We start from the raw sequence: 26,773 nt of genomic DNA on the forward strand, positions 1-26,773 counted from the left end.
CAAAATGCACACCAAATTGTTTTCACAATATCGTTATACCCTGCATGTATGACAGTGGCACACTCTACAACACAAATCTCCTTGTCAAGTTGTATCAATACCCAACCCCCCCCCCCCCTCCACATACAATGTACACAAATACGGTACACACACACAGCTAACCACTTAGAAAAAAATGTTTTTTTTATTTCTATTTAAAAACACACACAGCTAAACACTTAGAAAAAAATGTTGTTTTTTTTATTTCTATTTAAAAACAATTTTACATTCATGAGTGCACTCTCAAATCAAGTTTTCTGGTAGATGATCCTCTTTTGCTCATGTTCATGCATACAGTTAGATGTTAATCCCCAATATTTTTCGTCGTTCAGTCATGGAAAATACGGATGACCTAAGCAGTGTGTGAAATTAATGCCGGTCTGTCAGTCCGAGATCAACAGATTACCGTTCAGACCATCAGTTTTTCAGAATTACAACAACTTGTCAGTCCTTACGAGTCTGACCAATTCGAATTTGGAGTAAATAACATTTATTCAAAGATATATCCAATTTCATGTACATGAATCTGATCTTGTGTTTCCTATTTTACTCTCATCCAAGTCAAATTAACCTGTTAAGCGACAGAGCTAGCTTACTTCATGTGTTGCTGTCAATGTCGATATGTCTACATGTACATATGACTTAGCATACATCATTTACTTTATGAAATTATGTTAGCAAACACATGGTTGGTTGAATTTCTCTAATTATTTGTGTCTTGACTAATTAGAACGTCTAAGAAATTCAGACTCATTTTACGCATTCAGCGCATGTGTCTTTTTCCGCCATACAATAATCACTGTTGTAAAGTTTAATGTTCGAAGTGTAGGAAACTTTTAATGTGTTTGAGACAGTTCCATGTTGTATTTATAAGTATGTGGCGATATCTAGAAGGTGGCAATGAGCTTCCAAAGACGAAACAGACACAGTAAGCAAGTCGTTCATTGAAAGAAGACGAAACCACTTCGTGTTACTGTGTGGATAGAAATTGAAATAAAGTGAATACATAGTTTTTAAGGGGGATATTTATCTGACAAACTTTCTGCTATGATGAAGAGTTGGAAAAGTATATCAGCTGTTCACACAGACGATGAATCTGACTTTGGATTATGTGATTCAGAATTTAGTGAATTGTACTATGAGGAAGGAGAGGACTGTGATCTCTTTGAAATTGCAGCTAATGTAGATTTAATGATTTATTCACCCATATTATCTACAATCTATGGATCTGTATTTTTATGGAATGAATACATTCAGTGAATAACCGAACAGATTATGTGAGAATGAATGTTCATAGTCTCTGGGTTCATAGTTACAAATGAAAATCTCTACTCACAGAATCAAAAAATTACTTGGTTGCGAATCCAAAATTTGCTTCCAAGTTATTGTTTGACTCTGAGTGGAAATTTTCAATTGTAAGAACAGATTGATGAAATAAAAGTGGATAGTAAACAATTCGTTGTACTATCTTTTACTTTAGTTTACAAAAGATATGTTGTATCATATTAAAGTTCAAAATCATTTGATCTGTAAGTGGGGGTGGGGGGTGGGGGGTTTGATGTAGATACAGGTCGTGAATGTGAACTGCATTGAGTATGGCCCAGCAGTTTTCCACAAGGATAAGCAGCTTTTGCTACATGTTGGTCCTTATGACCAGTAGTCATTTTACCTTAATTTCACACACTGGACCTAAGGAAGCTTTGTCGCTACGAGACAAAACGCTAAGATCACGAGTATTTTCTGGCTGAATGAAGAAAAATATTGGAGAATAACAATTATATCACTGTCAACATTAAATATCAAAGAACAATTGGGGAAAATAATGACAATTTTGAATGTTTTGACTCATATTTCGAACACAGCAGAGCCAGTGTCGTAGACACTCATTGTCATGGCATGGACGCAAGTTGTCGTGACGTAGAACAACCAGAGTATACATGTCTATACATGTATTCCATATTTATGGCTTATGCATGTTATAATTGCTCATTATTTCTTCTTTTTGTAGAGTAAGAGTTTCCTCTCCCAATCTGTTTCTCCAAAACAGTCAAGGAGCTCCATATCACATTTATCAGAAAGGAATTTATCAATGTATTCAACAACGTTACTACGTACAGTCAGAGATTTGAAATGTGGAAAATACTCATCTCCAAGTTTTAACTTGGCAACTCTCCTAACAGCTGATCTGTAACATTTCCAAGGTTGTGGTTCAATAACAAGATACTCTGTCCACTTGCTCACCCTTGTTAGAAACTCTTCTAAACCGCTATCCCCGTTTTGTAAATGTATCCACATTGTTATTGAAAAGCAGAAAATGATGTTAAATTGTTCCATGTTTTGCTGCGACAAGTAGTCACTGAACAAGCTTTCACACATCTCCTTGTTCATAACATCCAAGGTTTTGAAATTGATGTTGTCAGGGTGAGGGTTTGACTCATTTGCTCTTTGTATCAGTGAGTCATCTATGTCACAGCCAAGAAAGTGGAAATCTTTCCTTTCCTTTCCATCTGTACTATGCTGGTTCTTGCTGTCTTTGAGGTAGTTATACAATCCAACTGTTAAATCCTAAAAAAGTATATAATGTACATTAGTAGATTACCTCCAGATGTATTGCTTTTGGTATTGTTGCTACTCTCCTCAAAAACAAACACTGAAAACAATAAATCCAGAGCTATTGTTCCAAGAAATGTTGCAGTAAAACGCTAGAAAATCCATTTTAACCATTTTGATAGTCTAGTTCCATGTGTTTATACTGTCCGTCATGGAACTAGACTACTAGACTACCATTTTGACATGCAGCAAAAACATTTTTGAAAATGGAATTCATAGATCTGTAAAAATTGATGGCTTTGCTTTATCAACTGGTACACCCTCCCTATACATTATTTTCTGAAGTTATTTGGCGTTGGGGGCGCTGTTCCATAAATTACACAAGTCACTTGTACGCAAGTAGTAATAGTATTACAGAGCCCAAGAATAAAAATACCGCCAATGGCGTTGTAGCACAACTGTACAGTTTCTAAAAATGTTTATCCATATGGTAGTCCATGCTAACAATAAGTGGTCATTTGTTGAATGGCTACCCAGTTGCCTATCCAACCATGTTGCTATCTTTACGATACATGCTATCATTTGGCTGTTGCTATGGGCGTGGTCATGTTGTTAGATATATTTGCATACATTTTAGTATGTTTTCGGTCACTTGTGTATGAATTCCTGATATTATCTTTTCAATATACGTGATTATTTGGCTGTTGCTATGGGCGTGGTCATGGTTGCTAGGGTATTTACATACATTTTTTGAATGTTTACTCATTTGCCTACCAGATGATGTTGTCATTTGACCAAAATATACTGCCATTTGGTCGTTGCTAAGGGCGTAGTCATGGTTGCTAGGGCAAATTTTGTCAAAATGTTTTGATGAAAATCTGCAGAATAACACTTTCAGAAACATCTCACCAAGTTTCAGACTCAGTGACCAAATAGTTTTTGAGATATAAATTTTTGACCAAAAATGAACATTTTTACACCTAATTTGCATATCACTCATGGACTCACTGTATGCTTAATATCTCTTCATCCATACATCCCTAGATACATTCTCATTAAATTTCAGCCCCATCTGCTCAGTACTTTTGGAATTATAGATTTTTAACCAAAAAGACACATTTTTAGCCCTAATTTGCATATCACTGATGGAATCATCATGTCATGAACAAATCTTACTTTACACCCCCTTCAGAATGTTCCCACCAAATTTTGCACCAATCTGCCCAGTAGTTTCTGAGTTTAAGTTTTTTGACCAAAAATCACATTTTTTTACCCAAATCACAGACCTGTGATGCGATCATTTTGATTTGAACAATTTCCCAACTAGACACCCAAGGTAATGGACCCACCAAATATCATGGCAATCGGTTCAGCAGTTTTTGACTTTAAGTTGTTTACACACACACACACACACATCCACACACACACACACACACACACAGACAGACAGAGAGACGCCGGGCGATCCCTATAGCACTACTGAACAAGTTCAGTTGTGCTAAAAAGTGTGGTATTTTTCTAACGATTCGATTTTTGATGATTTTGTTATACATTGTTAAAACTGAGTCTGGTTATGATAAATGATACAGGATGTCGAAATATGTGTTGATTTGGCCTGTAAAAGTCGTTTGTAAATATTATAATGTAAATACACATGATTGAGGTGGCGATCAAACAAAGCAAAGGTGCGTACCCCACAATTACACCCAATGTCGAGTGCTAGCATCGGCAGTGACTCGTTTTGGTTGGTTATCTCTTTAACCAACTTATCCTGCATGAGTTTGATCCTATTTTCCACTGGATTGAATGAATAATAATTGATAAAATTCCCAAATGGTGCTGCTCCGGGATGGAAACTCTTCTTCTCCATGGCCGCGGCCATCTTTAAATGTTTAGTGGTTCGGTTTTACAACCCTCTAGATAAGAAAGTTGTAATTTTAGGTGTTATCCACGTATTAGACGTTCTACTGAAGCACTATTGTGCTACTTTATACAAAGACAAGAAAGTTGACGATCTTTTAAGGACACAACGTGCAAAGATGACAATTTATTTATGAAAAGATAAACAATTAATTATGGAGTAAATATGTACGAGCAAACGAAAGATGACATCATCACAAAATGGCGGACGACGGAGAGGTTTGTTGATAAAATTAGTGATATATGCATTCATTTACTGTGTATATACTAGTACTTACCCCATAAAATAAAATAAAAACAATATCTTCATTGTTTAAATTTAAATTTTCAGGAATCGGAAGTCTTTGAAATAACCGATTTTACAACGGCGTCGGAATGGGAAAGGTATGTACGTGTCAACTTCTGTTTACCTTTTTCCATCCCTGGGCTCAAAATTTAGCACATACATGTATAGTCCTGCTTGCATACGTAGGAATTCGGGACTCGATTCTGAGAATTGTCAAGTCAGTAATACAGACTCGTGCACCGTCATGGAAGCAGGACTAATACATGTACTATTACTACTATGGACATAGCGTTCTCACCATCGTATCTAGAAAATTAAATGTGTACGGTCGAAGTCTATTAGACCAGTGACAATCGATGCAAAATGTTAGGGCAAACAGCTCACTTATCTAAACATTTGAGCCATTTATGCGATTTGTATAAATTATAATTTTGTGAACATCTCACCATGAACTAGTCCTGCTTGCATGCGGAGTAATCCGGGACTCGATTCTGACAGTGTTTAGAGTCAAGTCAGTAATATAGACTCGTGCACCGTCATGTAAGCAGGACTAACCATGAACTTGATGAAATTAGGATAATATAACTTAATTCCTTGTATTAAAGTTAAAAAATATTTCATTTATGCCCAGTCAGTGTGTGATTTTATGCAGCAGGTTTTAAAGTTCTTTGGGGTGTCATCATTTAAATCTATTCTTTCATCATTTTATTACCAGAAGTTTGTGAATTCTTTGGAATCTGTACAGTCCTTTGTACATTGTACATTGTACATGTACATGGTCTTCTGTTTGTATAAATGTTGTGATTGTACAAACTTGTTTGATATAAATGAATTTGTTTTTAATGTCAGTTGTACATTCTTTTGATGATTTATTTTTAATAGAACTGATATATTTTTGATGTTGGATGTTGGTTTGACACTAGTGTTTGGCACATACATACAGGCTGTACATGTATTTAAAAAAAAATTATTGTTAGCATGTCGCTTATGTGTTGGATATATGTATATTCTTTATGTCTTGTTGTAGTCTTTTGTTATTTTATTTTTATTAATGTGCAGTTATGACTTGCCTGTGATGTACATGTAGTGTAATAAATAAATTAAAAAATATATATATTATACATGTACATGTATACTAAGTATACATTAAACAGTATACACAAATTATACTGCCAGGCATGTGCACACAAGCTCAGTTTTGTATTAACTGGAACTACTGTTGTTTCTTTTATTTAAATCTGTGGACAACCTTTTTTTCTTTTCAGGTTCATTGCCAGAATTGAGGAAGTAATACACGACTGGAAATTAACATCAGTCAAGCGACGTCCACCAATCAAAAAAGGAGAATTCACCACTGGAATATGGGATGAAAAATGTGAAAGTGTACGATTTGCCAATTATACATTTACTATCACTGAGTTTAAACTCATACAGGAAGATAATGAAAAAGAAGAGGAAACACAAGAAGAGGATTTGGAAGGTGATTAATTTGAGATGGTAATACTGTTTGTTTTACAAATGTTATCATTGTTTGTATTAGAAATTACTGTGAAAAGAATGTCATTTTCAGTGCTGGACTATTAAAATTAGCTTTGAACTGAAGTGCCAAAAAAATCTTCTCCTTATCACATACATGTAAATTCTCATATACAATGTACAGTAACTTCTGCATGTATATTTAACCACAGCACACAGAAGGATGCAATCCATAAGGAAAATGAAAAATTCCTCAAGTCATCTGTTTACATTGTATATTTTGTAACAGCATTTATTGGGGATATTGTATATTAAGTCACAGGGAGCAGCAAGCATGTTACTGATTGATTGATTGATTGATTGATCAGTCAGTTACATGCTCCCTGCTCCCTGTGTGTATTTGTTGGTGTAAACTGAATCCTACTGCTACAACATGTATGGCTATGTATATCTCTGATCAAATTTATGTTAAAGTGGAGTAGTGTGATAGTGGAAAAGACTTCTTGGTGGTATCTTCAAAACCAGTTTTTATAGTCCATTAGGACCACCACTGATGTAATGATGGTCTGATCACAGCTATCTCTAATCATCAATGGTAATGGTTGTATATATATATAGCATCATTACTGGAAAAATGGTGATATCTTCAAGTTGGTGTTTCATTTGCAAGAGGCAATATTTGTTACACACACAGAGACATCTTCAAATGCAAAAAGAAACCATGATAGATGTGCTGTACACAGTGTGGATGTACATGTAGAAGCAGACAACTTGACATGTTGATTTATATGTAGGAAAGCATGAGGAAAGTAAACAATTGAAGCCATTAAAATCACCACATCTATGTGTAATTTTTAAAGAGAATCCTGGTTCTACTGCACCATAACAGAATAGCAATGCTTATAAATTTTCGATGTGATTTGGTACAAGGATCCTGGTGTGTGTTGCGTCTCTGTTATCGTTTGTCTAGAGTTTAGTTGTATCTAAAATGATAAACTTTAAAGTTCTCTTGTGAGTCACCAAAAAGTAAGGAATAATACTAGAGCATCAAAATTGTGGTGTGTGGCAAGAAATTGCTTTGTGTCAGTGGTGCATCAAATTGGCATAGAGGGCGCTTTGCTGATCCACTCTCAGTTTCTTCAGCTGGCAACTGAACTTCAGACAGATCATCAAAGTTTGATTGTTCTTTGTGTGTTTCATATAGATGCTATACCTGAAGGAATAGAAGAGATGGTGTCAATGGAGAATGACTTCCCACCAAGAGCTCATTGCTTATGTCGATGGTAAGATTGTATGATGAATTTAGTTTTCAAACTTACATGTATAGAATTGATGTACATTGTGTTAAATGGAAAAAGTGTGATTAGTTTTGTGTAATATGTGTCAGTGAGTAATCCAGCCTTCAGTTTTCTAAGATAGGTGTAAACTAAATCTATTTTTCTTCAATGTGGTCGATTACATAAGTGGGTGATAGCGGTTCCTCTGTTGGTTCCTCTGTTGTGTGACGACTATAATCACCCTGTGATCAAGATAGTGTAAACATAATTGGAAGTCACAAAATAGTACACTGCAAGTTCATGGAACTCTGTGAACTCTGTGAAGCCTTCTTACTGAGGCTATTGTTAAATATATGTCCATTCCATAGCTTATCACTTTTGTATCAACATTGTTGCAACAGTAGTTTGAGTTTGTGACTATCTTAGAAAACTGAAGGCTCATTTACGAGAGTAATACATACACAATATACATATACATATAGACATACTGATAACACAGATAAACAAACAGACCCAAGCACATGGATTGTTGGTGGACAAGTGGTTAAAACCACTATCTCACTATCTCTTACCTCTCATGGCTGGAGTTTGAGCCCTAGGCTGGGCTTTATTTAATTTGCCATGCAGTAAGAAAGCAGTGTGTCATTCAGTTTGATTCTACTAAATAATACGGGTATTCCCTGGGCACTCTAGTATTGCAACCCATGAGGGATGGCCTTCACTTGACTTCTTGGAAGACAAACACTTGGGGGGGGATGTAACAGTACTGTTATGATTTATATACTTTCATTATTAGTGTACAATCACCAATACAGGTATGATTTTGTTTGGAAATCCAGGACAATGTGACAAACTTGAATTGATATTGCCCAATACTCTTTTTAATATCACTGTTATTATCGTTATTCACAATTTTACATTTTACAATTAGTACGTTACCCACTACTGCCCAAAAGAAAACCATGAAAGTGTCTCAGATAAAATGGACATGATTTGAATTGTAACGTTTTACATGTTTTATAATATGTTATTGTGTATTTTTTGTGTTCTTTGTAGGTTTGGTTTACGGCATTTTACAGTGTTGACGCCAGCTGCTAACAGTGATGCAGTCATTAGTGAAAGTCGAATCAAGCTTCTTCTGAGTTCTATCTCAATTGCCATCAACAATACATCATGGTAAGTCATGTTAACAATACATTATGGTAAGTCATGTCAACAGTACATCATGGTAAGTCATGTCAACAATACATTATGGTAAGTCATGTCAACAATACATCATGGTAAGTCATGTCAACAGTACATTATGGTAAGTCATGTCGACAGTACATTATGGTAAGTCATGTCAACAATGCATCATGGTAAGTCATGTCAACAATACATCATGGTAAGTCATGTCAACAATACATTATGGTAAGTCATGTCAACAGTACATCATGGTAAGTCATGTCAACAAAACATGGAAAGTTATGTCAACAATACATCATGGTAAGTCACTGTATGGTAAGTCATGTCAACAATACATCATGGTAAGTCATGTCAACAATACAACATGGTAAGTCATAAATCTGAAAATCCTAATTGGTAGAAAGCAGTTAGGTGTCTTTATTTACCTCTGTTTCCATCATGTTGTGTTGTTTGTTCTTGTTCTGGGTGATTACCACCTTCCCACGTGCGCAATAACTCGGAACAAAACAAACAACGCAACATGATGGAAATAGAGGTAAATGAAGACATCTAGCCACTTTCACCACATCAGATTTTAATCAGATTGGGTAAGTCATATAACAGGATACAGTACACAGTCCTACATGTATATACTGCAGTATGATGTCATTTTATATGATTAATTGTGCTCTTTGAACCATAAGCTTTTTTTTGTATTCACTGTCTTGCAAGCTCTGCTTTTGACACATTTTTAGTGAATCACTGAATGTTTCAGTCCTACATTTAGATATTGGTATTACTAAAATGATTTTACTTGTTGTTGATTATTTCAGTCAAATTCCAATGTTTGTTCAAGTACAGCAGAAATGGCGACGTATGTATTTAGGACAGTGTGAAGGACCAGGTGTTAGGACCTGTTTTGATATGGTACATCTCAAGAAAATTCCTTACCAATTTAACCATCTAGCTGGACTTCTTGGTGTTTTCAAGTCCAAAATAGTAAGTGTCAGCTTTTATAACAGCATGTCAAGTGATTGACTCCATGTACATGTAAACGTCACCTAAAGAAACAAAGAAGCTCTCAAAATATCTAATAGTAATTGTTTCTGGTCAGGACATGCTGTGTGAAATTTTTTTTTTTTTAATTCTCAACAAACCTGTCACTCAGTCTACTATTTATGACAGTTACTGTTCTTTTTATTTAGTACTTTGGAGCAACTGTGTATGTGGGGCAGATGTCATTTGCTTGTTAGTCCCCACGGACGAAGTCCGGAACGGGGACTTATGGATTGGGTTCCGTCTGTCCGTCCGTCCGTCCGTCCGTCCGTCCGCAGCTGTTTCTTGGAGATGCCTGGACCGATTTTTTTCAAACTTGGTACAGGGGCAACATGCTATGGCATACATATGCACGTCAATTTGTTTTATGATACGATCCAATATGGCCGCCTAGCAACCATTTTGTTTGCGAATTTTCCCTGTCTAAAGCCATAACTCAGACATGCTTTAACAGATCTCATTCAAAGTTGGCATTAGGACAGTGTTCTATGACATACATGTGCATATTCATTGTTGTCATGATACGATCCAATATGGCCGCCTAGCAGCCATTTTGTTTGTGAATTTTCATGTCCAAAGCCATAACTCAGACATGCTTGAACAGATCTCATTCAAAGTTGGTATTAGGACAGTGTTCTATGACATACATGTGCATATCCATTTTCATTGTGATACGATCCAATATGGCTGCCTGGTAGCCATTTTGTTTGCGAATTTTCATGCGCAAAGCCATAACTCAGACATGCTTGAACAGATCTCATTCAAAGTTGGTATTACTATTAGGACAGTGTTCTATGACATACATGTGTATATCCATTTTCGTCGTGATACGATCCAATATGGCTGCCTGCCAGCCATTTTGTTTGTGAATTTTCCATGTCCAAAGCCATAACTCAGACTCCATTTTCATTGTGATATGATCCCCCATACCCACCCAATCCTTTATTGTTGGAGGCATATTCCATGTCCAACAAGCACACACAACATATCTAAATCTGTTTGTTTTAGGTTCACAAATGTTGTTGCTTGATCACAGTAGTGATAATTCCTTAAAACCCAATTATAGCGGGGACTATGTCATTCTCAATGACTTGTACATGAATGGCTCTGCACTGTCTGCATTTGTTTCACTGAAGTAGGTTATTTTTGTGTCTCCCCCCCCCCCCCCCCCCCCCCCCACATCTGCAAACTGCATGGGCTGGACAAACACGAACCAAAAAAGACTGACGTGAGTGTATTTACTTGATATGGCATGCGTGCTGACCAGAAACAATTTTTTTTTAGCCTAAAAGTGTGTTAAATATTCATACAAGTTGTCACACATTATTCATGTACATGTATTTGTCAGATCTCAAATACTTCAGTAAGTCTAAAATATGTAGTCTTAGTAAATATACATGTAGTCATTTTCTACAATCTCTCTTTCTTTCAAACCAATGTATATATTTTATTACAGGCCAGTCCTATCTCCCCTCTACCACCCGTATCTGTGTCTGTTCGATTCACCTATGTATTACAAGATTGGACTAGCTATGCCTGGCCACAGTTACCACCAGGTAAGTCAAAATATGTACATGTATATTATAAATTGAGTCTATGTCTTCTGTTGATAATCAGTGTAGAAATCAGATCACTAGTAAAGGTCAATGTCAGATTAAGATGAACATTTTGGTGGTAGGAAACAGTTATCTTAAAGTTTGTCCTGAGCATAGGAATGATTCTACATGTACATGTATGTAATCTTTATGGTGTTATTGGAGCTAACCTTAGAACCTAGGATTGAATCCATGGCCTGTACATGTACATGTAGTTTCAGGCCAAATTTAATGTTGGACTTGGATTAAAATTTGGATGTAGAAAACAGTTGTTGCATAGATGTAGAAAAAAGTTGGTCCTGAACAAAAGAATTTATTGCAACCCGTGAATAAAACCTGATGGATTTGCTTGTTTGTGGTAAGCTGTAATGAGACAAGGGTCATGCAAAGATATATATAATATAATTAATGTCAGTAATTTATGAAAGTGTAAACACCACAGGAGCTTGGATCCTTTGATTTTGTTTGCTGATAAAACACTATTATGAATATTCATGACCACTGAGTGCTTATTCCCTTCAGTGTAAAACATCTCATGAATATTCATTGTTCAATCATGAATATGTTTCTGTATTTCTGCTAACACCCATGATGCAATAGCCCACAACAGAGATACCCTATTAAGGCACAAAATCAACTCGATGTTTTCTCTGAAATTGCAAATAATTGTAGGTGATGTAAATTATCAAATAACTCTCCAGGACCCATACTTTATGAAAATGTCTCTATTTCCAGGAGTGGTGTTTCCTTTTAAAAAAAGAACCATGTTTTTTAAGCAGTAACCTTTCTAAAATTCTAGCATGATTAATTTCTTTCCTTCTTTCTTTCATTCATTCAGATTTTGATGGCCCATCAGGAAGTGAAGTAGGTTATTCTGGCTTTGGAAAACTACCATTTGGTGCTGTGGAAGACCCAGTCAGTGAACTACATCTAGCTACAACATGGCCATCACTTGCTGAAGATATGATAGTTGATAATGATGTCTATACGTAAGTATTTAATATTATGTAAGGTTCTCCCCAGATCCAAATTAGTGATGTTCAGTCATTAATATTCATGAGTACTGAAATGTTTTATCAACAGATGTTAGTTGCATGTTACTGTCCAGTGCATAATATACAGAAAGAATAGAATTGATTAGAAGTAGTATGGCGTCATGATGGTTGAATGGTTAGAGTGGCTGGCTTGTAATCTGTACATTGCTGGTTGTGGAGTCATGATGGTTGAATGGTTAGAGTGGCTGGCATTGAAACTGTACATTGCTGGTTGTGTAGTCATGATGGTTGAATGGTTAGAGTGGCTGGCTTGTAATCTGTACATTGCTGGTTGTGTAGTCATGATGGTTGAATGGTTAGAGTGGTTGGCTTGTAATCTGTACATTGCTGGTTGTGGAGTCATGATGGTTGAATGGTTAGAGTGGTTGGCTTGTAATCTGTACATTGCTGGTTGTGTAGTCATGATGGTTGAATGGCCAGAGTGGTTGGCTTGTAATCTGTACATTGCTGGTTGTGTAGTCATGATGGTTGAATGGTTAGAGTGGTTGGCTTGTAATCTGTACATTGCTGGTTGTGGAGTCATGATGGTTGAATGGTTAGAGTGGTTGGCTTGTAATCTGTACATTGCTGGTTGTGTAGTCATGATGGTTGAATGGTTAGAGTGGTTGGCTTGTAATCTTTACATTGCTGGTTGTGGAGTTATGATGGTTGAATGGTTAGAGTGGCTGGCTTGTAATCTGTACAGTTATGGTTGTGGAGTCTTGATGGTTGAATGGGGCTTGAATTGGGATCTGCAAGTTATTGGTTTGGTCCTAGCTGCTGTAGCTTGATTCTGAATCTGAGGGATAAAGAATTGCTATTTTTCATCTTCTACTATACCATCTATTAAGTATTCTTTCTATTTTTTGGTATGGTTTGTTTATCATGACAGGGACCTTGATCCACTTCAAGCCCCACAATGGTCTGTTAGAATACGAATGATGGAAGATCCGCAATGTTTACTGGGTAAGTACACGTAGCCACACAATTACTGACTTGAAAAGCCACACTCCACAGTATCCGATAATTCTGGCATTCATTTTTTCAATTTGTTTTTGTCCATTAACTTTTCTTTAAAAGAGAAGAAAATTACAAAATCTCTCAAAAGAAGATACATCTCTGTCCTGGCAGATAAACCAGGATTTATTATAAATTGAAAACATTGCAATCACAATGGTGTGATATACACAGCTATCTATAGTATCAATTCCAATCACAAAAAGATAATTCAATTCTAGTGTTGTTTACATTGTTGATGAAATTCAATGATTACCCTTTGCCAGAAATTATCAAGTCGTCTACAATCCCCAAACATGTGCTTAGTGTGTTAGAAGTGCTGTAGTACAAGTATATGTCTGTCTTAGCATGCTGCAAGGCTGTCTCATCACCATTTTGTTTTTCATTTGTAAAGATTTATAGAGCGACAACAACTAAGGAAAAAAATGCTATTATGTTGTACAATATCAAATGAATGATATTTTCTTGCAATATCAAATGAATGATATTTTTCTTTTACTAGGTGAATATTTGTCAGATTATGCTCAGTTATGTAAAAGAAGTGAATCAACTGAACAGTTACTGGGAAGACATGCTTTCCAAGATGACTCAGGTAAAGTGTAATACTCATTATACCATGCAAGAGATATGTCATGACAACTCGTGTCTACGTCACTGGTTCTGCTGTGTTCAAAATATGAGTCAAAATGTTCAAAATTACCATTAGTTTTCCCAATTTTACTTTGATCTTACTGGCGCTGGTATAATTTTAACTTTAGTTCAAGTTTGGCTAATATCCTACACTCTTGCTATCAGAGATGCATTTTTACATATATTTTTTTAAAAATCTTGTGATACAGAGACTGCAGACATCAGCCAAGCTCTGCAAAGACTTACTGAACCAGTACCAATGCACATTCCAACACTGTCTTCTGTCGTAACGAGGGCCAGAACACGAATACATCATAGAAAACAGGAAGAGGAAGCCCCAATTCATGCTGATTTACTCAATGAACTTTTACAGGTATTTGACCTTTGAACTTCAAACTTTGACCTTGTGATATTGAATTTATTGAGTTTCATCCTATCATTTTTATAAAAACAATAGAGTAGATTTACATAACAACAAATTCTTTTGTTATGGAAATTTCTCATGATAGCAGCATTATTTTTAGGAAATGTAATCCCAAATTGCCCAGCAGTACATTTCTTCCAAGTCATGAAAAATTGGCTTACAAGCCCATTCTGTGTATTTATGATATATCAGTCACTTGAGACATGCAAAACTGTCGCAAAGGAAGCTGTATCATTCAGCATGCAATGCTGGAAGTAAATAAATGTATTGTGCAGAATGCACTGCTCTGCTCTGAGACCCAGTGCAGCTGATTTGAGATTACGTTTTCCTGACTGGCGTCTACATTGTAGGTGGTCATGTAGCAAAGCCCTCAACAGTGAGAGTCTGGGTAACCGAAACTAAATTTCTGCCAAATGATGTCATGACAAAACAAAGCTATCAAAATAAAATAATATTACATACTTTGTTTCAGTTTTTATTTCCTGATGCTGGCTTACTGCCAAATGATGCAATGACAGAACCAAATAATCAATATGAAGAGAGAAGAGATTCAAGCAGCGCAGAGAGTCATAATTCACCAGACACTTCGGTAAGTATTCATTTTACTTACAAGATATGTTGTCTCCTCTTGCAAAGGATCATACCATTTCTAAGTTTAATTTGATGGTGTTTAGGATTACAATTACAGACAAATCACCTATGAAGGTTGTTCACTTTCACATGTTGCTCCCAAACTTTGAACTCTTTGCTTCCAGCTTCAAGTTTTGTTTGTTTCAAATCAAAACTGAAAACCTATTTTGTATACCTATGGTATACTGTGATCGCTCAGCCCTACTGAACAAAACATCATTCTAGAGATTGGTGCTGAATAAGGTTGATTGATTGATTGATTTATTGATTGATTTATTGATCAAGATTTATTGATTGATTTATTGATCAATAACACCCAATTAAGCAATTCTGATATGTGCTGCAATCATTTGTTATGTTCAGTTTATACAACTCATGATAAAACACAGACTGTGTTTTCTTGCTTGTAGTAAGCAGGAATTAGACAAGTTTTATGCAAAGACATACAATGTAATTACAATATCATCATGCAGTAACTTATCAAAGCATAAACACCACAGGAGCTTGGGATCCATAACCTTGTTCACTGAATCAGATGTGAATGTGACATGGTGTAACCATCAAGTATGACTGTTAGTGTTATATTATAACTTACACAGATGTCAGCAAACTGATAAAGCCTTGCCTTGCCTGAACCTACATCATAGATCATAGACACCCCTTGTTGTTTTTGTCATCAGTTGTATTGTTGTTTTTACCTTATTTTGTTACTACGTGAATTCTTTCCTTAGCTGACTTCGTTCTAGCAAAATGCACCTGTGTTATTATGTGGTGTATTAGTTTTAAAAGTAATGCAAAGTGTTAAATTTAGCCTTTAACAGTTGTCATCGGGTTATGTGCTTACAATTATTTTACTTTCATGTTGTCAAACAATAGTCATTTGAAATGTCACTGACTATGGTTATGTTTATGGACCTTATTGCATTATATTATAAGTTTTGTACCCTTAGTTATGAATTTCAAAGTGCACGGTTTCAATAACTTTAATATGTAAGTGAATGTTGATACTTACATTCATAAACATTGTCAAGTATTAAAACAAAACAGACATGAATACATTTAACTGGTGTATTTACAGGAACTGCGTCGACAATTCAAATCAGCACCAGAGGGCAGTCTAACATACCTTTTAGCCATCTGTATGTGTGTAGTTAACCATACTTATGGTGGAGTAAAAGCAGCAGCCCATCTTTGGCAAGAATTTGTTCTAGAAATGAGATTCCGATGGGAGAACAATTACACCATACCAGGGTAAGTAATTAGATGACATCCCCTACTATTCAGATTTAGTGGTTTCTTCCTATTGTTTTCTGTAGGCTGGGTTAAACCATGTTGGCCATGTAGAATTGATTGGTTTGAAATTCATGATATAATTTCAATAGCTTACATCGTTGAGATGACAGCAGCAAATACACTTATTTCAAATCTCACCTCACTGTATGCATGTGAAGCCCATACTGATTGGCCAGATGTTTGAATCTGTACTTTTCCACACTTCTGGTAAATGTTATTGCAATGGCTTCACATGCATACACAGTCATTCACACTAGTATTTCCATTTTGGAGCCAAGGATAGATTTATATGAAGCACATCTCAAACTGACCAATTTCGCTGGTCCTGTTTTAATGGACTTTTTGCTTGTTGGACTTAACGCTATTTTTAAAAAGTATCTGTACATGTACCTGTAAGTAGCTATATTAATTTATGTGTTGACAAAATATACAATCAATGATAAGCAAGCAGTGACAAGGGGACTTGTTAAACAGGGAAAGTAAACACAACATGATGGAAATAGAGAGACTTGTAATTCCATTTCATGGATTGATATGAACAGTTTTATGTCCTCTTTACATGTACATGAAAGGCCAAGGGATATTTGTTTGTGAATGTTAACTATTATGTAAAGAGGCCATACAACAGTTCTTATGAAATAACAGAATGTAATATTTGTCTCTGTACTTCCAACATACTGTGCCAAGATTTACTAATCCAATTCATTTGTTTACTTTCCATATTTGTAGCAAGTTCTGTTTGTCAATGCTTGCCTGTCATTGGTTGTAGTTACCAGTTTACCAAAAATGTTCATCAGCTTGGTAGATCAAATAACTTACACAGGTTATGATGTACATTCAAGCCGTTTATACTGCCACCTAGTGGTCAGCTGTAACTATGGAATTTGTTATTCTGATGAGGATCCCTGACTAAGACAGAATGAAAGCACAATGCTAAAATTTCTTGAAATGCTTGTTCATTATAATTTGTGTAAGTCATTATTTACCAGTTGATACCTGCTAAAGATATGTCACGTCTTTATATCAAAAACACTTTGAAGTTAATTTCAAAGGGAGAGCTGAATGATAGTGTAGTCAGAATCTTGATAAGGAGAACATAGCAGTTGCTGTATTTGATTCTTTTTTGTTCTTGACAAAATCTCATAGGTTAGAGCCTGGTGCCCCAAATCTAGGAGCCTGTTTGCTTCACCAAAAACTACAGGTAAGTTCTGTATGTGAGGTATGACTTAAGCAACTAAATATTACACTATCAAAAATGAACTTGGACTTCCATCAATATTTACCATAGTCTAATTCCTATATGATGCATTATGGTTACTACCACCATATCCACTCACTTATAGGGAAAGTCCTTATTCTTAGGACAAAAATCTGTTCTGCCCCGACCGTGTTCATATAAACATGATGACATTATCACATCCCCACATGATTTTAGTTTCAGACTGGAGAGGTGGAGTTCAGTTAATGAACAATTGTCTAAAGGAACTAACCAATTGCAACTGCCAGTCAATTTGTGATGGATTACTACTGACACGTGTTGTTTTTACCCTTCACCAAGCAGGGGTAGCACAAATGTTTGTGTTAGAATATATACGTGTTAGATTATATGTGAGTGTAGATGATGGTAGTAATTGTGAAAAGCTAAGAAATAAGAAGAGAGTTGTTAAAATGTGATGCAATGTTTGATATAGCAGGATTACCAGGCTGCTCTCCTAGAAGAAAGCTGAGAGGCATGTTTTAAATAGCGCCTCCTAGTGGCAAAACTGTAAGAATCTTTTCTTTTTTTTTCATATTACTTGAATATGCCTGTTGAAGCCAACAAACCAACACCAAGCAATCGTGATAAAGTATTTCTTCTCCATTTTCAGATGTTAAACTGTTGTATAGAGAGGAAAATAGCCAGGGAGGGAACACCTAGTATCTCTCAGTCATCTAGTGCTGTATCATTTACAAATACACAACAGAACAATTCATTGCAAAATGATGGTGTCTTGCCGACAAGTACATCCCAGTCTAGCATGTCAAGCAATCCTGGACAACGATCTAGTGTGCCTAGCAACCAAGACGAGGATGACAATGATGACGAGGATGATGAATTCTTTGAGTGTGAGGACATGACAGAAATTGATGACAATCAAGATAACAACCCTAGAGGTGCTGAATGCAATTCTGATGATGACATGGAGGTGGAGGAAAAGGACACTAAAGAGAGCTCAGAAAAGGAACAGAAAGAAAAATCGGAAAAGTCAAGTCCGGAAGAAAATGCTGATGAATTTACAGACTCTGTGGTTTTCCAGCCAGATGGCAGACTTCGACAGTGTGGAGATTTAAAACTACTGAATAATGAAGATCTGTTATATATACCCATCACACAGGTTGGTTGGATGATAGTTCACATTTCGATTGTTAAAATCTATAGTGATGTTCTCAGTGTTTTTGCTAACATTTTGAAACCTTGGTAATAGAAAGAGGGAAATACAGTAAAACTGATATAGTTTCCTTATTTTATACCATAATTGTGATGGGAAACTCTGGTAAAATGACAAGGGGAACTTAGGTAGATTTTAACCTACGTAATACTGCCCTTAACAAAACACTGTTTGGGAACCCTGGTAAAATGACAGGGGGAACTTAGGTAGATTTTACCTACTTAAGTACATACTGCCCTTAACAAAAATACTGGTAGAACAGTGTTTTTGCTAAGGTTTGGGAACCCCGGTAACAGAAAGGGGGAAAGAGGTAAAACTGGTAGTGCTTCCCATGCAATGTATCATAGTTTAGGTGGGGAACCCCGGTAAAATGATGTGGGAACCCCGGTAGATTTTACCTACTTACCGCCCTTAAATAAAACACTGTAGAGAACCCTGGTAAAATGACTGAGGGAACTCTCAGACTGGTAGATTTTACCTGCTTCATACTGTTAAAAGCCACTGCACTTGGTGAGTTTGATCACTATCACTTCATCCCAATTTCAACTCGTCCCAATTTTATCTCATGCCACTGTAACCTTTCTCAATGTGGACTTGTCACACCCACTGCAATATTCTAACATGGTTATAAAGTACACTAGCATTCAATTGCAATTGGTCCAAAACAGTGGTCTATGCTCAGAGCTCTTGTATGCTGATGAAGACCAACTGATGAACATATTCCAGGGAGTGATAGTTTGTGGTGCATTCTGCTGCTTTTAAACATGTAAAATGTATACTTTGTCAGTTTAAGTCAAGTCAACTTCAACAAAATCCACAATTTAAAAATTATAGTAGGGTTCTATATTTAGGAAGAATGGTTTGTATGCACAAATTGAAATTGGGAGGAGTTGAAATTTGAATGAAGTGAACGGACCATCGAATCAACTTTTTCTATACATTTTCTGTACAATCTTCCCTCAGTACTGCTAGTACATGTACATGTAAGTTGGTAAGGAAAACCTTATGTATCAAGGCTATCAAATGTAAACCATTTTTGAATCCAGTATAGCCACTGAATACTGTGTTAATTTTACAGGAAGATTGTCAATTCCTTTAAAAACATAATGATGAACCCCATTTTGGGCATTTATTCTTTTTGCATTATATTCATAGGATCCTGCACCAATGACAGAGGACCAGTTAGAAGAACATGCTGCAGTGTTGGCAGAATTAGGCACTAGTGAGGAGGGAGCTGTACTTCGGGCAAAAATGCAGAGTGCATGTCTAAGATCAGATATGCATGCTTTTAAGGTAATCCAGGAATCTTTTATTAATCCAACTCAAATTCATAAATTTAAATACGGTTGCCATCGTCATGTGCAGTGCCTAAGTACCCTAATGTTAAAGGAAGAGGAAACCACAGAGTACCTCGGTAAAAATGCTACAATGAATTAAAGGGTCAAATTTGTCATTATCCTTCCTACAAACAAACCTAGCCAATCATTATAATTTTCTTTATTCCAGGCTGCCAATCCAACTGGTGTGTTAGCCGATTTTGTAAGGTGGTACTCTCCAAGAGATTGGGTAGAAGATGAAGACAGTACTATGGAAGATATGGAGACTGATGATACAGGTCAAAGGTCATCAGGTAAAGGAAAACTTAGTGCCAGGATGATGGTGAGTTGATTACAGTGTTTACTCCAAGTTTTGTCTCATACTAAACTGTTAACCCTTAAGATGATGGTCACGTGTGATGGTGTCGAGTGACCATGTGTGTAGGGCGTTGGTTCAGGATGAACCAGCAGTCTAGTCAGTGCATTCTTCGTAGACGGACGCTTTTTTATTCTGTATCCGTTCCAGTTGTAATTTTTTACTCTATTACGTAGATCTATGAAAAATCGAATGTGGTCCGACATTCTCCACCCGGTACAAGTCGCAAGGCCACGGACACAGGTTTCCAGAGAATAATTTTTTACCTTAATATACTATGTTTTTTACCTCTGTTTTTTCCTGGGCGGCGTTTGTACAGGTCGGGGGTTTCTTTATGTGTTTTTGGCATCCTAACGGTATGCTATTATTAACCACAAGACTATCAACTTTATGTATTTGTATCACTAGCTTTATGCACATAGGTTGTTACCATAGCAACTGTTGTTTAGCAGTTTGGAAAGACTTTACTCTTTCCTTGTAATCGAACCTTGTTTGTAATTGTTTTGTCGAATAAATGCCACTCCGTCTATGGGGCACCTGGCTCTATGTATGTATGTATGTATATATGTATGTATGTATGTATGTACATGTATGTATAGTCAAGCGTGTCTGGGCAGTACATTATGCATGCATAACCTTCCTTGGGCATTCCAATTCAACTGACAGCTACATGGGCATTGTCCAATCAGGAGGTCAAGGGAAAAACTGCAAAGAGAACATGTATTAGCCAAGTGTATCTAAAATTTGAGTCATGTGAGTGTAATTTGAATTCCTATCAATTCAGATTCCTGGCAACATGTGGCAAGAGGTGTGGAGCCAAGCCAGACCAGTGCCAGCAAGAAGACAGAAAAGATTATTTGATGATACCAAAGAAGCTGAAAAAGTATTGCATTTCTTGGCATCTTTGAAACCAGCTGATGTTGCCTTACATTTAATGCCAGTCTTAGTTCATGCTGCCATTCTAAGAATACAACAAATAGGTATGGAGATATATCAAATAAAGTTTACTCAGTTTCTTTCCTTTGAGGAACTTTAACTTGCTTCAAACATTAAGTCACCTCAGACATCATTAAGTCACCTCAAACACATTCTAAATGTACTAATCTTGTCATATAGACCACAAGAACATAAACCTTTCTCTGGTTCAAGAAATTCCAAGCAACGTTTGTTAGTCCCCGCGGACGAAGTCCGGAACGGGGACTTATGGATTGGGTTCCGTCTGTCCGTGCGTCCGTGCGTGCGTCCGTCCGCAGCTGTTTCTTGGAGATGCCTGGACCGATTTTTTCCAAACTTGTTACAGGGGCAACATACTATGGCATACATATGCACGTCAATTTGTTTTATGATACGATCCAATATGGCCGTCTAGCAACCATTTTGTTTGCGAATTTTCCCTGTCTAGAGCCATAACTCAGACATGCTTGAACAGATCTCATTCAAAGTTGGTATTAGGACAGTGTTCTATGACATACATGTGCATATTCATTGTTGTCATGATATGATCCAATATGGCCGCCTAGCAGCCATTTTGTTTGTGAATTTTCATGTCCAAAGCCATAACTCAGACGTGCTTGAACAGATCTCATTCAAAGTTGGTATTAGGACAGTGTTCTATGACATACACGTGCATATCCATTTTCATTGTGATACGATCCAATATAGCTGCCTGGTAGCCATTTTGTTTGTGAATTTTCATGTCCAAAGCCATAACTCAGACATGCTTGAACAGATCTCATTCAAAGTTGGTATTAGGACAGTGTTCTATGACATACATGTGTATATCCATTTCCGCCGTGATACGATCCAATATGGCTGCCTGCCAGCCATTTTGTTTGTGAATTTTCAATGTCCAAAGCCATAACTCAGACATGCTTAAACAGATCTCATTCAAAGTTGGTATTAGGACAGTGTTCTATGACATACATGTGCATATCCATTTTCGTTGTGATACAATCCAATATGGCTGCCTGCCAGCCATTTTGTTTGTGAATTTTCAATGTCCATCATCATGACTCCACAATTACTATATTGTATTAATACTAGTGTATGATCTTTTCAGAAATAGATGGTCTGCCATCATTAACAACTCTACTGAAGCAAGTAACTCAAAGAGCTTCCAAACTGACCAAGACAGGGTGCAGAGAAATAAAGAAATATGAAGTAAGTCATATATTGAACATAACATTGTTTTAAACAATGTTTATAGAATGATGTACATCAAATAACGAAATATTACAAATAATAGAAATTTGTTTTGTCAGTCAAAATGAAGGAAGCTTGTTTTTTTTGTGTATCACCACATAGTTATGGATTAGGAAACACCAAATTTGGTATGTCACAAGAAATTGCATTGTGTTACTGGCATGTCATATATGATGTAGGTTTAGAGGGACACTGGAGATTAGCATGATAGACTATATGGCAAGATATAATATGACATATTATGCAATCAAATTGCATGTACCAAAGCAAGCACATTAATTTTTGGGGTTTGCTATAAGTGAAAGAAACTCACCATAAGACTTTATTAATTTGTTATAAATGAGGAAAGAAAAGTTAATTTGTTGTAATGATATATTAATAACTGTAACAGTAATTCTGTTAAATTTTACTCGTCTCTCTTTCATCTCTTGCCAGGATGTCATTAAACAGATTGGTTTAGCTGAAATAGTAATTGCCAGGGCACAGTCACTGAGAGCTAAATTTGGTCAACAGTTATTAGAAGAAGAAGAAAAGCAGTCAGAGTTAGAGAAATTTGTTTCTAGTTTATTAGAACAACCTGAAGTTTCTATACTAGGTGCTGGTAGAGGTCCAGCTGGAACTATTGTACATAGACTGTTTGCTGCTGCACAAAGGGTAAGCGTTATACACCAGCTGCTATGCATTGATGATATACATTACTGCCTTCAATGGTGCCCTAATTTGCCTTGCCACAGAGTTTGTATATTCATATGTTTGTCACTTTTGAAGGACCTATTCTGAGACATGGCTTTCGAGGTGGTGATAATGATTAATTGTTAAATAGAATACACTGGCACAATTCGGAAATATATTCCATATAATTATGATTAATCAATGCCCCTAATAGCTAGTAGCGTATATATATTATATGAATAACACAGTATCAAGCAAGATACACAGGAGCAGTAGCACTGCATTTCATGCTGTTGGATCATCAACAGCATGAAACTGTATAATGTTTCCTGTGTGTCTTGCCTGATACTGTGTTATTTATACCACTCTACCTACATATGTACTGAGCACTGTTTACTCCAGCATAAACATTTTACATATACTGAGTTTTTAATTATTATTATGCAAATTTAGTAGTTGTATGTCAGCCATCTGACCAATGTCAAAGTATGGTTATCTCCCAGTGTTTCCAGTACTACAAACCACAAATGATTGTTTTTGATAAAGTTTAGGAACTCAAGTTACCAGAGAACAGTAAATGTGGTAAAACTTGCATAGGTAACCATATTTAATTTACCTTCTACCATAATTTCAATCGGAAATCCCTGTAATCCCGTATTTTACTGACTTCCTACTAAAAAGACCCCACATCAAATATGATACATACATGTATATCCAGTGATATACATGAATAGAAATTTATGTTATATTTAGCTATTTATTCTTTCTCTCTAACCACAGTCAGCAAATATGTTACCGAGTGAGGAGGAATTACTCGGAGAAGAGGAAAACAACGGAAGTCAACAACAGTCAGTGAGTGTACCTGATTTCCCTAGACCTGCCGGAAGAGAATTTATCTTAAGGACAATTGTGCCGAGACCTGCACCTTACTCTCGAGCTTTACCGCAAAGAATGTTTTGTATTCTAATGAATAAGGAATTTCGACTAGCTGGTGCTTTTACAGAGGATACTACATTTTTCTAACCCATCAGTCAGCCTGCCTTTGCCTCTCTGCTCTTCCGTATACATGTATGTCTCAGACAAATTTGTTTGACTTTCTTAAAAAGGAATTGAATTTTTATAATCTTAAATTGCCTTTGCAAAGCTGCTGAGCAATGCAAATGGGCTGCGCAAACGTGTATTTATATTCTTAGCCAGATTATTGCAGGAGATGCAATTCAGCAAGCAATAAGTACACTATACTGTCAAGTCTGAAAATAAATTTCAGAGCAACTGTATGAGTATTTTTATTGCCATGAAGACTATATGAGAAGCTGTTGGTTTAATGTGGAAGTTCAATCTTAGATTAGATGTACATTTTTGTACTTGATTCAAATAAAGAACTGACACATACTGCCATAGATTGTGGTAGTTGGTGAATATGTAAATTAAATCTTTAAAGTACTTGACTGAATGCATTTTTGGAGATGAGCTATGCAGTCAGTTCAAATTACTTTAAGGTATCATAGAAAACAGCTTTGGTCAACAGAAATCGAATAGCAGGTTGAGATGTTCATTCAAGTGTGCAAGCCATGCAGATTCATATCTAGCACAGTGCTCATGGATTACAATGTGCTCAGAGCCATGGGCTAATAACCAGTGTGACACACTATCTGACAAAAGTGGTGTGGCTATAAAGTACACTGAAACCAAATTTCTCATATTTTATGTACCAAAATAAGTTTGTAGCACAGTATGTAAACTAGTTGTTGTGGTAAACTTATTGTGTGCCAAAATACATACACTCACAGAAGTTTGATACCACTCTGGAAAGCAAGCTATAAGCAAACTAAGATAGACACAAACTAAAACTAGTGTTATTCAATATGGTAGATTATAGAAGTGGATAATAGATTTGCCTTTGTTATGTGGATATAATCACCCTGTAATCAAGATAGTGTAAACACTGAAAGTCCCTAAAAATGTATACCGCAAGGTTATGAAGTAATCAGAAATACCACCCTACTGTGGGTTTATTTATACCAATGTCTATTCACTGGCTTATATCGACATGTCGCAACAATTATAGTTTAAGTTTTGGTCTATCTTAGTTAGCTGAAAGCTCAGTTTCTCTTGGTTATTTATCACTATTAGAACTACTACCGGTACAGTGGCAAAATGAGGTTTTGGTTTACTAACTTAGACACAAACTATAATTATTGTTCGATTTGGTAGATTACAAAGTGGGTAATAACAGTGCTAATGCAATCATCCTATAGTCAAGATAATGTGTGGCCACTAGAAAAACTAGCTATCAGAAACACCACTCAACTGAGAATATGACTAGAGCAACATCCATTCAATAGTTTTAGAGTGTCTAAATTAAGCAGCCAAAACCTTGACTGCCACTGTCAAATATTACAACACTATCAGTAAGAAGAAACTTAATATGAGCTTTTATAACTACACATCGTTATTTTGCATGGTTGTGTTGTCAGCTTAAGGAAGTATTCCGAGTAAATGTGAGTAATTGTTGATCTTTATTCTCACCGAAATAAATCATGTATAAAACATACCTTTCTTAATTATTTGAAATTTTCATAACTTTTGCATATGCTACATATACATGTATATTCTCTTGGGAATTTATTTGAAAATTACTTCAGGAGCTGCTGACTCACATAGAATGAGTTTCTGGAACCAATTTCTCTGAATATCAACGAATGTAATCTCTCCAAAGTTTGCAACAAGTTCCAGGTTCATGTGAAATAATGAAAGACATTTGGGGTTCACCATCTTGTTTTCAAGGAAATCATCAAATTGAATCTTTTCCTTTCCTAAAGAGTTAAACACAGTGTATGGTCGCCATATTGGATTCTAAAATGACTAAATTTTGACATCATTTTCATCTCTATTAGAACAACTTTAATGGTGACCCCAAATTTTTATTTTTATTTTAACAAAATGTGTTCGAGTCTTTTTGAACAAAATAAATCTAACAGCAAAGTGTATGATTGTTATTTGCGAGGTCTCACTGAGTTAAATCACAACCCTTCTAAGTGACCAATTATTTGTTACCTTGGTCTGTGAAAAGATTACTGACTGAGAAGTCTTTTAAAATAAAACTAATATTTAAATGTATATTTCTAACTTGTATTTCTCATCTTTCATGATTATAGAAGTATTTAATGATTAGAAAAGGTGCTGCCTTAATTTATTTTGCCAATTAAAGTGGTGTATGTGTATAGATCATGCCAGATATGGCTTGCATATAATTTTGATATGGACATACTTTACAGACACATCATGTGTGTGAACTCTTGGGCTGTGCGCACGCATGCAAACACACACACACACACACACACACACACACACCTTATAGGAATCCCCTTTGAACTGAAGTGTCTG

At 36.0% G+C, this 26,773-nt stretch overlaps 2 protein-coding genes across 2 annotated transcripts; one reads left to right on the forward strand and one right to left on the reverse strand.

Annotated features, from left to right (window-relative positions):
• The first annotated feature begins 270 nt into the window (after positions 1–270).
• Positions 271–26,498, forward strand: LOC144450441 (rab3 GTPase-activating protein catalytic subunit-like). Its single transcript, XM_078141042.1, has 21 exons — positions 271–291; positions 4,841–4,893; positions 6,061–6,275; positions 7,476–7,554; positions 8,605–8,724; positions 9,546–9,711; positions 11,225–11,324; positions 12,202–12,352; positions 13,290–13,363; positions 13,917–14,011; positions 14,256–14,417; positions 14,941–15,057; positions 16,177–16,349; positions 17,538–17,592; positions 18,260–18,766; positions 19,976–20,113; positions 20,327–20,479; positions 21,297–21,492; positions 22,572–22,672; positions 23,150–23,368; positions 24,167–26,498. The coding sequence occupies exons 1-21, from the start codon at positions 271–273 to the stop codon at positions 24,407–24,409; spliced, it is 3,138 nt and encodes a 1,045-aa protein (XP_077997168.1). The 3' UTR covers positions 24,410–26,498.
• LOC144450930 (pre-miRNA 5'-monophosphate methyltransferase-like) lies at positions 2,029–4,471 on the reverse strand. The gene is made up of 2 exons (XM_078141690.1): positions 4,283–4,471; positions 2,029–2,604 (listed from the first exon to the last, which is right to left on the reverse strand). The coding sequence occupies exons 1-2, from the start codon at positions 4,469–4,471 to the stop codon at positions 2,029–2,031; spliced, it is 765 nt and encodes a 254-aa protein (XP_077997816.1).
• Positions 26,499–26,773: the final 275 nt, after the last annotated feature.

This window comes from Glandiceps talaboti, chromosome 20 (genome assembly GCF_964340395.1).
Source record: "Glandiceps talaboti chromosome 20, keGlaTala1.1, whole genome shotgun sequence".
Classification (NCBI taxonomy): domain Eukaryota; kingdom Metazoa; phylum Hemichordata; class Enteropneusta; family Spengelidae; genus Glandiceps; species Glandiceps talaboti.

What these genes read in the sequence shown, in the direction of transcription:
- LOC144450441 (XM_078141042.1), top strand. Translation starts at nt 271, where the DNA reads ATGAGTGCACTCTCAAATCAA. An exon ending in ACAAGAAGAGGATTTGGAAG is followed by an intron (nt 6,276 to 7,475) that starts GTGATTAATTTG and finishes TGTTTCATATAG; the next exon opens with ATGCTATACCTGAAGGAATA. An exon ending in TCTAAGAATACAACAAATAG is followed by an intron (nt 21,493 to 22,571) that starts GTATGGAGATAT and finishes TGATCTTTTCAG; the next exon opens with AAATAGATGGTCTGCCATCA.
- LOC144450930 (XM_078141690.1), bottom strand. Translation starts at nt 4,471, where the DNA reads ATGGCCGCGGCCATGGAGAAGAAGAGTTTCCATCCCGGAGCAGCACCA. An exon ending in ACATTGGGTGTAATTGTGGG is followed by an intron (nt 2,605 to 4,282) that starts GTACGCACCTTT and finishes ATACTTTTTTAG; the next exon opens with GATTTAACAGTTGGATTGTA.